This window comes from Lutjanus erythropterus, chromosome 1 (genome assembly GCF_056507025.1).
Source record: "Lutjanus erythropterus isolate fLutEry1 chromosome 1, fLutEry1.hap2, whole genome shotgun sequence".
In the NCBI taxonomy this organism is placed as follows: Eukaryota; Metazoa; Chordata; class Actinopteri; order Lutjaniformes; family Lutjanidae; genus Lutjanus; species Lutjanus erythropterus.
The window spans coordinates 18458185-18474227 of NC_139317.1; the positions used below are offsets into that span (position 1 = coordinate 18458185).

Sequence of the window (16043 nt, forward strand, 5' to 3'; positions counted from 1 at the left end):
ATTTATGTTTGGATCTGGAGAGTGTCCTAGGAGAAAAGGTTATTGCTTTAACAAGATGTGTTTCATGTTATTATGACATGCAAACTTATCATGTGATAACAGGAAACTGTTCTTGGTATAACAGTATACTATTTATCATGTCAAAAGTTTCATGTTGTAACATAACTTATTGGTAAAACATAAAACATTTAACATTAACATGATAAGTTATACTGTTATAACATGATAACTTATTGTTAAAACAGAAAATGTTATTAGAGCCTGACTGATACTGGATTTCTGGGGTGCAAAACCATTCTGATATTGGTATTATGGCCAACACATGTATTTATATATATAATATCCGAAGTTACATCAGAGCATTGAAACAGTAAAACAGCTATAGACAAAAAAAAAAACACAAATAGAACAACCTGAATTAAGAAAATGATCAAATATACATAAAATGCTGCCTAGAAAACTAAAAAAAAATAAATAAATAAAAATAATTTGCATTATGTTTGGTAAAAAAAAAAAAAACCTGGCTGTGCAAGGGCAATATTGGTACAATAATCTCCTCCGACCAATACATCAGTCTGGCTCTACATGTTATAATGTGACAACTTAATGTTATAACATCCTGTTATAATGTATCCTATTTTGTGAGCCTTTTTTCTTTCTGTTGTACTATCAAAAGAGATATTAAGCATCTTTCTTTTCATAGAAGTGTTGTATCGAAGTTAAAAATTCTGGTACAGTGACAACTAGGGATGTTAATGATTAATCAGTTAATCACTGTCAAAAATTTAACCAGTTAAAAGTGTATTAATCGGATTATAGTAACTGTGCCTCATTTGACATTGTTTTCTCTAGCAGATCCATTTGTTGAATTAGTAAATTTAAATTTAAACATAAAATGAAAAAAGAATTACACAAAAAAAAGAAAATTACAAAAACATACGTATATATCTTAATCGTTAGTATGTTAGCATCTTTATTGTTAACATTTTCAACTATCATTTGAAATGCACAAAATTAGCAACCCTAGTTGCAACTCTACAGGGCAAGTTTCTTGTTATAACATGACAGATATTCATGGTGTAGTAATGTGAAAATATCTTGTTGGAAAAACATCTTGCAACAATAAACTTTTCAAGTTATATGTTTTTCTGGTGGCAGTAATATGCTTCCATTCAGAACAACAGAGGAGAAAACGGCAGAAAAGCTCCAGTCTGCCTGAGACATTATAACAGCATGACATAAAGTGAAATTCTTTATGTTATAACAATAAGTTAATCACATTATGACATGTTTTAAAAAATGCTAAAAAGCATATTGTTATGACAAGAAAAGTTTCTCGTTATAACGAGATAAGTTTGTACGTCATAGTAATATGTTGTTATAATGAGGAAAAGACATCTGCTTATACCAATAAACGTTTCACTTTTTAAGGCGTGTCTGTTTTTTCTTTTCTCTGGTGTGGCAGCAGTAAGTTTTGCATACAGAACAGAGAAGATGGCAGAAAAGTTAAACCGAGGCTGACCCCTCTGCACAAAGCAGGGAGCACAAAAAAAAACAAAACACGATAAACTGAAACTAAACAGGTTGAAACTGCCAGTTTGGGATGTTAATTAATATAAGAACTATTGTAACTGGTGATTGCTCCCATGTGTTAGTTGGAATAAGTGGAGAGCGTGAAATGTACCCTTCAGGTTTCAGTCGTTTCACCGACAGAAAACATACTCGGTGTAACTGGTCCACTGTTTGTCCTCCCCCGGGTCGTTACTGCCGTACGAGCAGGTCCCGGTGGAGTTACAGGCCACCATGTGGAAACCAGCCTGGGCCAGGCGGTCAAACGCCTGCTCCAGAAAGTTATACTTGAGGTAATACCGGGCGGTGTATTTGTCGGGCGGTCGGTCCGGGTCGCGGCTCTCGTTCAGGGTTTCTCCAAACACCTCTTTGGCCAGAGAGATCTTGCTGCAGACGGTTATTCTCGCCACCCTGCGGAACTTAACATCCGTCTGCATGTCCCTCCCGATGGTGTAGCTGCCCCTGTACCCGATGGTGATGAAGCCGGAGGCGGCCCCCGGGGAGCGCACGGTCCTCTCCGAGGAGGAGGAGGAGGATGTGACCGGGCTGCTGAGATCAGTCTCCTCCGGCTCCCCGCTGTCCTCGTCCTTGCTGACGGCCGCCAGGCGCCTCGACAGCTCCGGCAGCTGGAAGAAGTCCGCCTCCCTCTGCAGCCGCCTCCTCTCTTTGAAGAACTCGGGCAGGAAAAGCTCCGAGTCCCGCAAGTAATCCAAAATGTAGCGGAAAAGAAAGCCGTCCCGGTCGAAGAAGAAGCGGCCCTTGCCGTCTTTGGGCAGGTCGCCCGGGAAGCTCTGGGTGAACTTGGTCCACAGGAGAGAGTTGGGAACCGCGGTGAGCGTCTCAAGTCGGGTCACATACACCTGTCCGCCCACGTTTAGCTCCACTACCTCAGGGAAAGTTTTGTCGGTCTGTGCCATATTTCTCGCTGTCTTTTTCTGTTTAAATCCCAATAGTGTTCCTGTAGGTTCCCCTAACGAGGAGGACGGATAGTTGGAGAGTGTCCTCACTGTACAGAAATGTTTGTATTGGTTTGAGTGAGTGGGAGGAGAAGGAAAAGGACGGCCAACAGAGACATTAACTGTTCACTGGAAAGCTCTGTGAAAACATAATGCTGCCTTCAAGGACTCCGTGTAAGCCTCAACTTCCTAATATAACACTTGTAAACATCTTGACATGATGATATCCAGGCTACTGTATTTACAGGTCCACCGAGGAACATCGACGGGGGTATACTGGCAGAAAAAGGAATATAATACTCACAAGTATGTTTTCATTAGTGCTTATTACATGGCTTTGTTACTCGATGCCGATTGGACAATCACAGCATTGTAAGGTCTGTTATTTCTGTATAGCAGACTGTTGCTATGAAGAACAAACTTGCTGCTATGGACACAGTTCCAATCACAGACTCTGGAGGAACACTGAAATAAGTGTGAAATCAGTAAAATCATTTTAAATGAATATTTTGTGTCACAATGAGCAGGTCACTATTGTGAAATAAAGTCAGAAAGTCATTTTAAAATTAGAATTTTGTGTCACATAAATGTGTGCCACATACATATATTTTTTTGGAAGTAACCATGTAATAAGCAAGGTAATGTTCAGTGAGCAGGTAATTATTGTGAAATAAACCCTGACTGAGTGATGCAGGAATCAGGAAGGCAGGAATTGATTCTTCTTTCTTACACCGTGGTTATTTGTCAAAAATCATCAGTTTGACACAAAATATTGATTTTAAAATGATGTTGTGAATTAAAAATTGCTTTATTGGGCCCCCAGAGTCTATGATCAGAACTACATCCATAGCAACTGTATTTTCTCCATAGCAACGTGCTGTTATACATAACAACGGTCTACTATACAGATATAACAGACTTTAGAATTCTGGTTGACCAATCAGAATCAAGTATTTAACAAAGTCATGTAATGATTATGTACAGCAGGCTGTTGCTATGTATAACAGACCGTTGCTAAGAAGAACAGACTGTTGCTATGGGTGCAGTTCTGATCATAGACTCTAGAGGACCAATAAAATAAATCAGCAAAATCACTGAAAATCACATATATTTTGGTAAGTTACCATGTAATAAGCGTGATGATGCACAGTGAGTTCTTCATTGCCTTACGTAATAACCTGAAAATAAAAATCAGGTTTCCAATGCCTTACAATGAGTCCTTTATACCCCCAGGAAGTGCATTGAACTTTTTTAAATAGTGGACAAACAGTGTAATTACAACTCGTGATGCACAGTGAGCCAAAAACACTTCATTTAATCCATTTGCCCCAGTAACATTTGGAAAGTCTAGAACAGCTACACAATGGAATCATTTTATCCTTTCAAGTTAGCTGAGGCTAAACTGGAAGCTAGCCAGCTCAAGTCTTAGAAGTTAGTCTCAGGTTCACATGCTCCTTTGGCCACTGCGACCAATAGCGCATGTGCAGTACATTTTCATCTGGGTAATTCCTTTACAGCGGGAAGCCTTGCCTCTGATGCTGTATCTGGTTCTGTACCCAGTTCTCTATTATGCATCCATGGTCCTATAGACAAATACATGTAGACACCACATTTTGGCCTATTGCTGCAATATGTCAACACTGCCGCCATACTGGACAGGGTAAGACTGACCTCTGAACAAAAACACGGGGAACTACACTTTTTGGATAAAAAGCACTATAAAGTTTATTTCTTAACTAATGTCAGAGTCATGTTATATTCACAGGTTTGTGATCAGTATGGACTAGGAAAACAGTCAACCCTAAACCTTTGAATATGAAAACAACTCAGTTTGTTGAGAAATGTAAACGTTATAGTGCTTTAATCCAGATAAACCACAGCTCCCTTGTTTACTTCTATTTGTCTACAGGTCAGTCATGCCCTGTCCAATATGGCAGTGATGATGATGTACAATCCAAAGGCCAATGCAGCATCTGTTTATATAAGTCTTAGTCTGTTGCAGTAGTCCAAGATGGACAAACCAGCCACTGGCCCCAGATACGGCCTTTTGCATTTTTCATGAGTTTGACGGCCACCATATTCTCCCACACACTTTGAAGAAGACTACATCCCACTAAATTGTACACACTGGTCCTTTAAAGGAAAATTTCCACATTTTAGGTAACATCATTCCTTCTGCGAAGAGTTAGATGACAAGATTGATACCACTCACATTTTGCAGACAAAGTAGGCTGACACTTTATACTACTATACTATACTATACTTTATACTTCTACTTGATTTTCACAGGAAATATTCTACAATTGTTGACAGCTTTCGTTACCATACAGACTAAGATTTGACTTATAAAACATGTGCACAGCTAATACAATTTAATGCAATATTACTGTTTCACCTATCAACAGTAAATAGAATAGTTAATACAAACACCACCTTAAGTAGCTATATTAAAATGCTGCTTACACATCAGTAATATAATATAGCTCTCTGTCAGGAGCCATTATGCTGCCTAGTGAGTACTACTGCTTGGAGTTTTGTATTCAGAAAGTAACATTATAAATCCAGGACTAATGCAGGAGTTTAATGGAGTTTCAAATTATGTACTTGACAAAAGGAGAAGTAACACTTTGCATGAAACCCAATATAAGACTTGGTATAAACCTTCATTAAAAAAATATCAGACCAGGTCAAGTATGTCAATTGCTTATATTTGTTTAACTCCTTTTTGATGACAAGTGATAAAGATTTGGGAACCTTGTGGAGATTTTTGTAGCCATACTTCGATGATAAATGTGTTAATGCCTCTATGACAGCTCATTGACTGTTTCAAGTGAAGTCAGGATGTGTTGATATCTATAACAGGATGTTTGTATCTCGCTGCAACACGATGCACAACAGTAGAAGAGGTCGAGATGTAACATGTGTTCATGTACATATATTCCACACGGCTGCAGAAACTTTGACACAGTATGGTATGTTCAGATGATATTATTACACCCTCACCAAAAGCAGAAAAACTTGTCTTTTGAAGAGGAAGTTATTATGGCAACAATAACAGCTCTCTGTTTACATAAAGCACCAGGGAGTTCATACACCTTTCCAAAGGATGTATGGACAGTAACACATTCAGGTCCATTTAGACAGATTGTTTTATCTACATACATTCATGTCCTATGGGTGTTGTCAGAGGACGTTTTAATGCATTATATATACTTGATGTAATTTATTTGATGCATTATACGTGCGCAGGCAGTGTTAGCGCCTTCTGGATGAGAACCATGGACATGTGTGATGGCTGTGTGAGGCAGTTAAGATGCATGCCAAAGTTAAGGGGGGCGGACTTAGATTATTTGTCATATTTACCCTGGAGTGTTTCATCTTCCAGGCCCCCCCAGGAATCAAGCTCATCCTCAGGCCGCCTACATTCCAGTTAAAAATTTGAACACTCCATATGAGGCAAAGCTGCACTGTGTTTGACAGGAACGATCAAAATCTGTTTTCATAAACTGAAGCTTGAAAACATGACCTTGGCTAGAAGTAAATCCCTTGTTTCCAAGACGAAATGGAAGAACTGGGATTCCACCAACAAACCCCCAGAGGGGAGATAGTATAAGTTTGCCTGGGGTCTTTGTGTTTACACTGCTGCATTGAAAATAGAATAACAGATTAAGTTCAGTACCAAAAACCCTCAACTTCCAAGGTAAGATAAAGCTGGTCTGACTGATCTGTGGTGTCTCTGAAAATCCCTTGAAAAGAGGCCGCACTTTTCCTTCAGCCCCCAAAAGTCTTAACACAGAATTGATTTCAGCTTAACACCAGAAAGCTCTTTGATCTAGTCTTAAAGTGCAGTGTTGGCTGTATTCATATTTCAGTCCACACACACACCAGTATTTCTGCTGAGGGCAACCACTGACATTATCACTCATCATCTGACTGAGATGTAATTGGTTTGTTATCACGGATGCTGATTTTTGTTTGATGTATAAAGAACATCAGCTATTTGTAAGAGAGACTGCTGATTAAGATCCATCCGAATTATGGAAAACAACACTTGTTATAATATTGTTCAGAAACAAACAAGGTTTGAGACAACAGAAACATTTAGAGATACAGCTGCAGCCTGCAGAGCAAAACCAATCAGAATGGTGTTGCAAAAAAAAAAAAAAAAAAAAAAAAAAAATGGCTGTTGATAGAGTTGTGCAATGAATATGAATATGGAATAAATATGGAATAAATTTATACAAAAAGTGAAGTTTTAAGGATAGGAAGACACAAAACACTGCGACAGTGGAAAAGTTGATTAAGATTTTGATGAACCATAAAGCATTTAAAACATCCAGTATAGCACTGCAATGATTAGTTAATTAATCAATTAGTTTGCAACTATTAAATCAAATAACCACTTGCCAATAATTTTGATAATCAATTAACCATTTTGAGCCATTTTGAAGAAAAAAAGAAGAAAGAAGACTATCCAAATCAGAATTTAGCTTGTCAAATATGAAGACTGAGGGCGTCAAATTGGGCTTTGAAACAGTGATGGACCAAACAACTATAGAGAAAATGATTGGCAGATTAATGGATAATGAAAATAATCATTAGCTGCAGCCCAAATCCTGTCCAAATTCTGGAATTAAATAAACTCTGTGAATACATCAAAGTTAAAATAAGCAGAAAAGAGACTCATGAAATTATTGTATGATCATCATCATTTTAATAAAAAAAAAATATAAAAAAAATATAAATATATATAATCGTGATGATAAGTGTCATAAATGCAATAAAATAACATGTTGCTCCATGTAACTTGTAATGTAACTCATCAGTTTGCTCTCTGTTTGATTGTTTTTGTTTTTCTTTTGTTCTGCACACCACATTAGACCTTTTAATGATTCTTGGTGGTTTGCAAATGAAAACATAAACTTGTTGCTTTCCTGATTAATTTAGTTCCTGCTTTAGAGCACAAACATGAACATGTATCACCCAGCCTTTCCTACTTGAGACAATCTTTGGACTAGACTGACATCTAGTGGACAATAAGCGGAGATGCAGGTTGTTGTTCTTGTGTTGTTGTAGTGGAGATGTTTACTGGAGTGCTAAAACACAACACCACGTGTCCAACTTTTTTATGATCCAGCCTCAAGACAGTTGGTTGCCATTTGAAAGCTATAAAAGAACTTTGATTTAATTATATGTCTTACCACAAACTGAAAATACCAATGGTGAATCAGCTGAACAAAAATCTACTGTGAAGCCTTTGTGATTTAGCTTTTAATTTATCTTTCTTATCTTTTTATTATATCTGCTGTTTGTTTAGTGGAGATATGTGTGGTTTGTGTATATATTCATAACACAGAAAAACATGTCTGTCATGAACACTGGTCACTAATTATCTTAGAATAAAATAAATGATCAAGCTGCTCTCTGCACATCCCACCTAAATTGTCGCCCTCTGTCCGGTCTCAGCCTCTTGTCAGTGTCATCGCAGTTAAATGTTACCATTTTTCTCATCCTCTAGCAGAAGATAATTGGATAAAGGAAGTTGTAACACTTAGATTTTCTGCCATTTCCCAGACAGTATGAAGGTTAAGAGATGTGGCAGCTCATTTACTCATCATATGGGTTCCCCTCTGAGATCTCAGAATTGAAATATTTATCCGTTTTTAGTTTTTAGTTCATATTTCTGAGGCCATGTATTGTATCGTGTTGAATGTTGCTGACCCTGACAGAGGACATCTTGAACTGTATGTTGATGGTTGCATAAACATATACTCTGGCTGTTTAGAGAGAGAAGAAACTGAAGTATGTTAATGAAATTATCATGCATGTGAGTTTAATTTGCTGTTTCACACTGGTTAATGTTTTAGAGGTAGTTTAGGGAAGTTTTAAGCGCAGTGAAATGATTTTGTTCATCTAAAAACATGTTTTTGTATGTGTCCTCTGCAGTGGTGAAAGACTTATTCAGATTTTTTACCTAAGTAAAAGTACTAATACAACAATGTAAAAATACTACATTAGGAATAAAACACCCCCTTTTAAAATCAAGTACAAAAGTATAATTCTCATTCATATACTAATCTATACTCTAATATACTCATTCATATACTGTAAACAACAAAACATTGCAAAAGTTCACAATATTTTCAGTTCACCTGGCTCCATCTAGTGGTCATAAGATAGATAGATAGATAGATAGATAGATAGATAGATAGATAGATAGATAGATAGATAGATAGAGATTTGTGTGTACATGTTTTTATGTGTGTGTGTGTGTGTGTGTGTGTGTGTGTGTGTGTGTGCATGCACAGTGTTGTATTATGTCATCATGTCAATCATGTGACCTCCTGCTCATGACAATAAGGCAGCCTTCTGATGTGACACCCAGCCAAACACTGTCACTCTGCGGTGTACTGGAGTGTGACCTCCTCAGCAGCGTCTCTGTGCTCCGTACAGCAGCCGCCCCCATCATCCGTGCGCTGTCTCCCCTCTGTCGCCCTCACCCAGCTCCTCTCCCCTGATCCCCTGCCTGCCCCTGTCTGACACATAGACAGAGACGAGAGGCAGAAACCCTCTCTTTTTCCCTGTCAACATGGAAACACTCATCCCTACTATAACTCTGGTGTGGTATTACAGGCTTGTCCCTGCGAGGCAATTTCTGGCTTCAGTCAAGACACTCATGTCAGTGTTTCAGTTTTTACTTAGGTTTGGCAGGGTGGCGCTGCTCATGTGATGCTCTGGAACGGATCTGAGCTAGCTTGACACAGACAGTTGTTTTGAGGGAGTTAAATTTCTGAAAGGAGCAACAGTGTGAGGACACAGAGCTCAGTGTTGTGTTCTGACTGAGTGAGTGCCAAACGTTTATATGGACCGCCTACTGTGAGAGACAGGCTAGGTCATGAGGATACATGATTGGAACATGTGACAATTAAAACGACTTTGGTGCCTGCCTAAATTTCCAAGAGAACAATATAAACTCATATTATGCTCCATTATCATATGGTGGACCACCTGCTGGCTGTCCTGCTGCTTAAACTAGCAAACCAGAGTATAAAACACAATAAACTCTAAATAAAAACATAGTTTAGAGTTTTTAAGCCACAGTTAGTGTCCCTTAGAGTAAATTAAAACACCTGGGTTGGGGTGCAAGGACAACCACTGTAGGGGGGTTGGCTTTGTAGTTCCATTTCATTGTGTGACGCCGGAGGTAAGGACACACAGACCAGAGTAACAGATTTGACAGTCTGACCAGCGCTCTGTGTAGCCAAAACAGTTAATAGTTAGAGCCAATCAGCAACGAGCAGCTCCTATCAGACTCCCTGTGTCAGCACTGGAGCCTTGACAGTCACTAGAAGCACAATCATGACCCTTTGTAATACTTCTTGTGTGGTAATGTTACCTGTGTTGTAATTTAGCTGAGCTAGTGGAGAGACTGAGAGGCAAAAAATACAGTCCACTGGTACTTCTACAGCAGTCAAAAGCAAAAAGTCCAAACCACTATGGCAAAATGTAAAAGAAAAACTAAATAGAGGGGTTGCAAAAGATAGCACAAACTCCTGAATGTGTCTCCATCAGCACGTTTGAAAATGAAAATGAGAAAATGAGTAAGACTTGATGGTGTGCAAAACCTCTTTAAATGAGTACATGCTAACAAAGTTTAAACATTCCTTAAAAACTACATCAATTTCACACCAGCACCAGCTTTAAGCAGGTAAAGAACAGCTGTAACTAATACAGTTAATGATGGCTGAATTCCATTTAGCTAGTTTCAGCATCCTGATATTGTGCATGCTGGCTCACTGTCATGATTTATGGGGACAACTGAATAGAAGAGAGCCATCGTTAGGCTTTTCCTATGACACTCTAAATGTCTGCTATGAGAAAAAGAACTATTAAGAAGCACAGTGTTTGAACCGAGAGTTAAAATATTGTGTAATTAAGCCTGATTTCATTTCCTTGCTCCTTATATATCACACACACACACTTGTGTAAATTTGTTGTGCAGTTCCCACACAAACTCAGACTAGTATAGCTCAGACATTTTACCTCCTAATTGTGGTTCCACTGTAAACTCATCCCTTGCTCAAAGGTTAATTTTGTGCATATGAATATGTGTGTATTATCTTTGTGTGTGTGTGTATCTGTGCTTGAAGTGACTGGACTGGACTGGACAGATGTGTGTGTGTGTGTGTGTGTGTTCTCGTCACCTTCTCTCAGGGTTACGTCTGCACCCTTGTGCTCCTCAATCAGCTCTAATGGATCCTCTGGCTCAGACTCAGCTGGGGCAATGATACTAAAGACACACACACACACACACACACACACACACACACACACACATACACACACACACACACACACACACACACACAAGACAGGGCGGGGTTGGTGGCTGATGCGTCGTGATGAGCTAAGAGGTATAACAACGACATTTTCTTCCCGTCTTTGTCCTTTGTATCTTCTCTTGTGCGTCGCCATTGCCATCCCTCAGTGCTGCACCTCCTGCAGTCAATTTAATGTAATTAAAGTGTGGTCTGGTAACCAGTCACATCTAGAATTAATTTCTGCTAAATATAACACAATATACAATTAAAATCCAAACCAAAAATCCCCCCAAAAGTCTTTATCTCTCTCTTATCTGAAATCTTAAGGCTGTAAAAATGACACAAAAAAGCATCTTTCTTTCTATGTCACCCACCCCCCACCCATCACCACCACCAGTCCAGGGCTCTGAGTGCATGTGTGTATGTGAATGGTTCGCATGGGTCCCATCTACCCTCCCTCCTTCCTTCACTCGGAGAGTGAACAGGTCCCCTGGGGCTAATGTCTGCCTTTGTATATGTGTGTGTGTGGGTGGCCACTACATTATTCTCCCCACTGACTTTCTATGGGCTGAAAAAATGTCCGTCCATCCAGCATGTCCCCACTTTGTTCCTGTCTTTAGAAAAGAGACAGGCTGATGGGAACATGCTGTCTGGCAGGGCAAATTAAGTAATACATCCGGCAATAAATTTCTCAAAATATCAAAATATTTTATATGTTCATCACTGAAATTTATTAATAAAGTGTTCATTATCAAATAATTTTTTTCAAGCAGTGACTCATTCACATCAAAACTGAATTTACAACAGTCATTTCGGAGATTATACAAATAGCAATAATAATTATAATTTTGGAACATTAAGTCACAATTTACGTTCCAGTAACAGACACTCAAGACTCTACACAAGATTTACAAGGGAAAAGGAAACAGTGTGGCTCAGGAGGTAGAGGCTAATCAAGAGTTTTGGAGTTTGATCCCTGGCTGCTCCAGTTTGCATGTTACAGCATCCTTGTGCAAGATACTGATCCTCACATTTCCTCCAGAGGCTGTTTCTTGTGTGTGACTGTGTGAACAAAAGTCCATTTACCATTTATAAATCAGATTTTTCACTTCTGCCGTACATCTGAAATGTGGCAGCATCATTAGCAATTACGCTGCAATTCTACTCACCAGGGATGCACCCGAATCTGAATGCATTATTCAGGAAAATGCAAATAATATGATGGAAACAGATGTTTCTTCTACACAAAGTTGCTCCTTTAAATAATAATAATTTTAAAAAATCCCAAAAATGTAACACACTAGATTATAACATCAAGAAATATGAATGCAGCTTCATTACATTTTAAGATTTTTCTCTTCAGGTGAAGGATAAAAAAATACAAAATTTAATTCTGGTATAAAACCTGTATCTGAATACAGATACAAAGACAAATTTGATTTGATTTGAACAGATACAGATACGGACCATTTTGTTTTCATTCAATGGATACAGAGACAGATCATTTTATTTTGTTTTGAATAGATAAAGAGACAGATAGTTTTGTTGGTTGAACAGATACAAATACAGATAATGACATCTGTATACCTCTACTCCTCACCTGGGTAATATTATAAAAATAAAAATAGGATGGACTCTTAAAGACTTGTGGTGCATTGGTTCAGTGATCTGAACTGAACATGTGTGTTTTAAACACAGTATGTTGTTATACACTGACATGCACTTCAATTTGTTTTGCAAGAGCTGTTTTTGTTTCTCATTCTCAATCTCTGCACCGTCTCACCATACATGCAGGTCCAGTGCAACAATAAGATTCTCATTGATCCGTTGGAGCTGCCGGCTCTCCACAACTTGTAAAATCAAGTCTCAGAGGATCTGAGTGACTATTTGACTCACAGCTCTAATTCCATATCAGTGAAGCTGATTCATGGCTCTGACTCATTAAGAATCAGGGGGTTTGCTGATTGCAGAGCAGTCGCCTCATTCCTGCGGTGAGCCCCCGGACGGTCTACCTGCAGCCCGGTCCGAGTGGAACAAAGCTGGTTCTATAATTAGGTTCTCGTGGCTGATTCGATTAGAGAAGCCGCTGCATTCACTTTGCTAAAGATGCTCCTCAGCTGCTTGAAGGGACTAATGGAGGAGATGGAGAGATATATGGGAAACAATTAGACATGACATTATCGTATGCTGTGTGTGTGTGTGTGTGTGCGTGTGTGTGTGTGTGTGTGTGTTTGTGTATGTTTATAACGCCGTGTGTTGGGACCATTCAGTCAAAACTCCTCTTATTTTTCCTCAACAATTATATAGCCCACACATACTCACATTCCTCCTTCAGAAACCCACACCTTTTCTTTTTCTTCTTTCCTTCTCCATCCCACGTCCTTTTCCAATGTTTCAATTATCTACCTTGCAATTAAATTACAGGGGACATTACTTAAGAAGGACATAAATAGCGGCCTCCCAACATGGTGGTGGTGCCTCATCCTCAGATGAGATATGAGCTGCCTTGAGTCACGCTAACTGTCTTATCAGAGACTGTCTGATCCTGAAACCAGGTCTTCTGCTCTACATCATGTTCAGATCATAGATTTGACCTTTCCTGTGCTTTCAGTAAAAAATATTAAACCCCCTTTTCACTCAAAAATGTGTTGTGCATATTTTATCTTCACTTGGATATTTGACCTTCACTGTGCAGAATGATGCTGTTGCTGTGTTGATCTGCTTCAGTTTCTCTGTGGTCACCTTAAATCTTTAAGACATTTGGTACAAGCAGGATTTTATGACATCAAGTACTCTGGAATAGAGTTGCAATGATTAGTCAATTAGTCAATTGAAGAATTAACCAACTATTTTTAAAACTGATTGTTAAGTAATTTTTCAGGCAAAAATGTCCAAAAAATATTTGGCTGCAGCTTCTTGAATGGATGAATTTGCCGCATTTCTTTGTCATGTCTGATAGTAAATGAAAAGTCTTTGGAAGCAGCAATATGAAGACATCACTTTGAGCTCTGGGAAATTCTGACAAGCATTTTCACTTTTTAAAAAATATTTTATATACTAAAGTTTAACGATTGATCATGAAAATAATCAGCAGATCAACTGAACTTTTGAAATAAAGGATTTTTCAACAATGTAATTGAACTTTTGTGGAAAATAATTAGGCACATTTACTCAAGTACAATTTGAGGCACTTCCATTTTATGCTACTTTATACTTCTACTCCACAACATCTGGAAGCCAATATTTTAAGGTCCCAACATGAACAACAGCAGCACCCTGACTCTGTTTAATCTGAACTGGAACAGAACAATAATTAGTATCATTGGTAACACCTGGCTTTACCCAACTATTTCATATCAAAATGGCTGCTGTGAAAAATGTCTATTAAATTGGTTGATATGAGGTAAAACATTTGCCAAAAAGTATTAGACTATTCAGTGTAAATTTAGGTTTGATTCTGACCTTCAAAAAACAAAACAAAAATCAAAAGTCCTGATCACAAATGCAATTTCCAGCAAACAGTGTGATACCTGAACAGTCTTTAAGTCCTCTCTGTCTAAAGTTATGTCTGACTTCAGCACATTACAGATGTCTATCTGAACGCTCCGTCTGCTCTCTGTAATCTCATCTCCGCAAATCCACATTGAAAGAAAGTGCTCTACTGGGACCTTGATTCCCAGAATCCTCTTTTATCTCTCGGTGTTTGTCTGGGAATATAAGGCCGTCAGCTATAGCAGATAAAATGCAGTGAAGGAGAAATGGTTAAAATTTCATGTCAAGTCTGCTTGGCTCTCCTTTTAGGATCTAATCAGACACTTGGGTTGGGAAGGTTTAACTTTTAAAATAGCTGCCTTTTTAAGACAATTGAGCAAAATAATCAAGTTCCTTGAAGGAAGTTAAGGAACTTGATGATTCAAACGACAACTTCTTCTCAAAGGAGGAGAAATTACAGATTCTCTGTTGAGCCAACGTGAGAGGGCTAAGTGATTTTTTTTAGCTGGCTAGCAACATTAAAAAAAAAACTTTTTGCTAGATAGCAAACACTGTAACATTTGAAAAAATATTTTAACTCAATAGCAAATAAAGTTAAAGTTTTGTTAACTTTTTCACTAGCTCACAAAAAAAGTAAATATTTTTAAAAATGTTTTAGCAACCTAACAAATAATTCATAGTTTTGTTAACCTTTCAGCTAACTAGAAAACAATTTAACATTTTTTAAAAAAACATGTTTTAGTTCAGGAGCAAACAGGACAATGTTTTATTAAGGAATACAGAGCAGCCAGAAACCAAAAAATTACTCTTACTAGAGCCCAACAACACTAAATTTATTTATTTAGTTAGTTAATTTCAGAAAGAAGGATATGCATATGGATTAATCTCTATTTAATTTCAATTTTAACCGAAATTGGAATGACTAAACTGAGTTTAGATTTAATCATGCAACACAGCTGTGCCAATCTTGATTTAGTAATTTTAAACCTAGTTTCTCTGAACTCTGATTAGAACAAGATAAAATTAATATTTGCTGTTGAAACCCAATCTTAAAGAAGACTGCAGCTGTACAGGAGGTATGGATGGTTAGTTTTCAGTTTGTAAAAGCAGTTATGGGTAAATATAAAATAAAAGGCAGTAATAATCAGCACTGGCTGAATATCAGTGACTCCTGGAAAGACATCATAGGACGTTCTAAAAATATCCAGCAGTTATGAATGAAAGAATCTGTTTTGGTTTACATCCAAATGGTCTCTAGAAGAGACTCCTACACACGAACCATCCCCCCTCATACGTAAAGCCATAAATAAATGGATTGACTTCTGGACAAGCGACAGTTTTCCTTCATAATTGTTAATTATCATGAGTGCTCTCTGAGGTACTTTCTATGAATGGAGATGGGACACTCTCCCTCTGTCTCCACCCTCTTGTTCTTTTTATGGGATTGGTCTCACTTCTCAAGGACGTCAAAAAGGACGATGGAAGGAGGAGGCGCGGTGGACGGGTGGGGCACCTGCGTCATTCCTTCGCATCAGGGTTGGTGGATTTTATGGCAGTGGGCGCCAGTAAGCTACACTCCATCTAAACCCCACCCAGGTCCATCTTCCCCGCAACCCCACCCACCCCTGGGTGGCTCCTCCCCGAGTCCCAGACCAGAGAGAGCACAGCACTTAAGGTAATGTAAATAACCAGAGAGGGAGAGCTA

At 38.4% G+C, this 16043-nt stretch overlaps 1 protein-coding gene across 1 annotated transcript; it reads right to left on the bottom strand.

Moving 5' to 3' along the window:
* Window positions 1-945: 945 nt before the first annotated feature.
* Window positions 946-2697, bottom strand: LOC146332800 (BTB/POZ domain-containing protein KCTD12-like). The gene has a single exon (XM_084715541.1). It carries the CDS (start codon window positions 2484-2486, stop codon window positions 1704-1706), a length of 783 nt encoding a protein of 260 aa, XP_084571667.1. The 5' UTR covers window positions 2487-2697; the 3' UTR covers window positions 946-1703.
* Between the last annotated feature and the right edge of the window lie 13346 nt (window positions 2698-16043).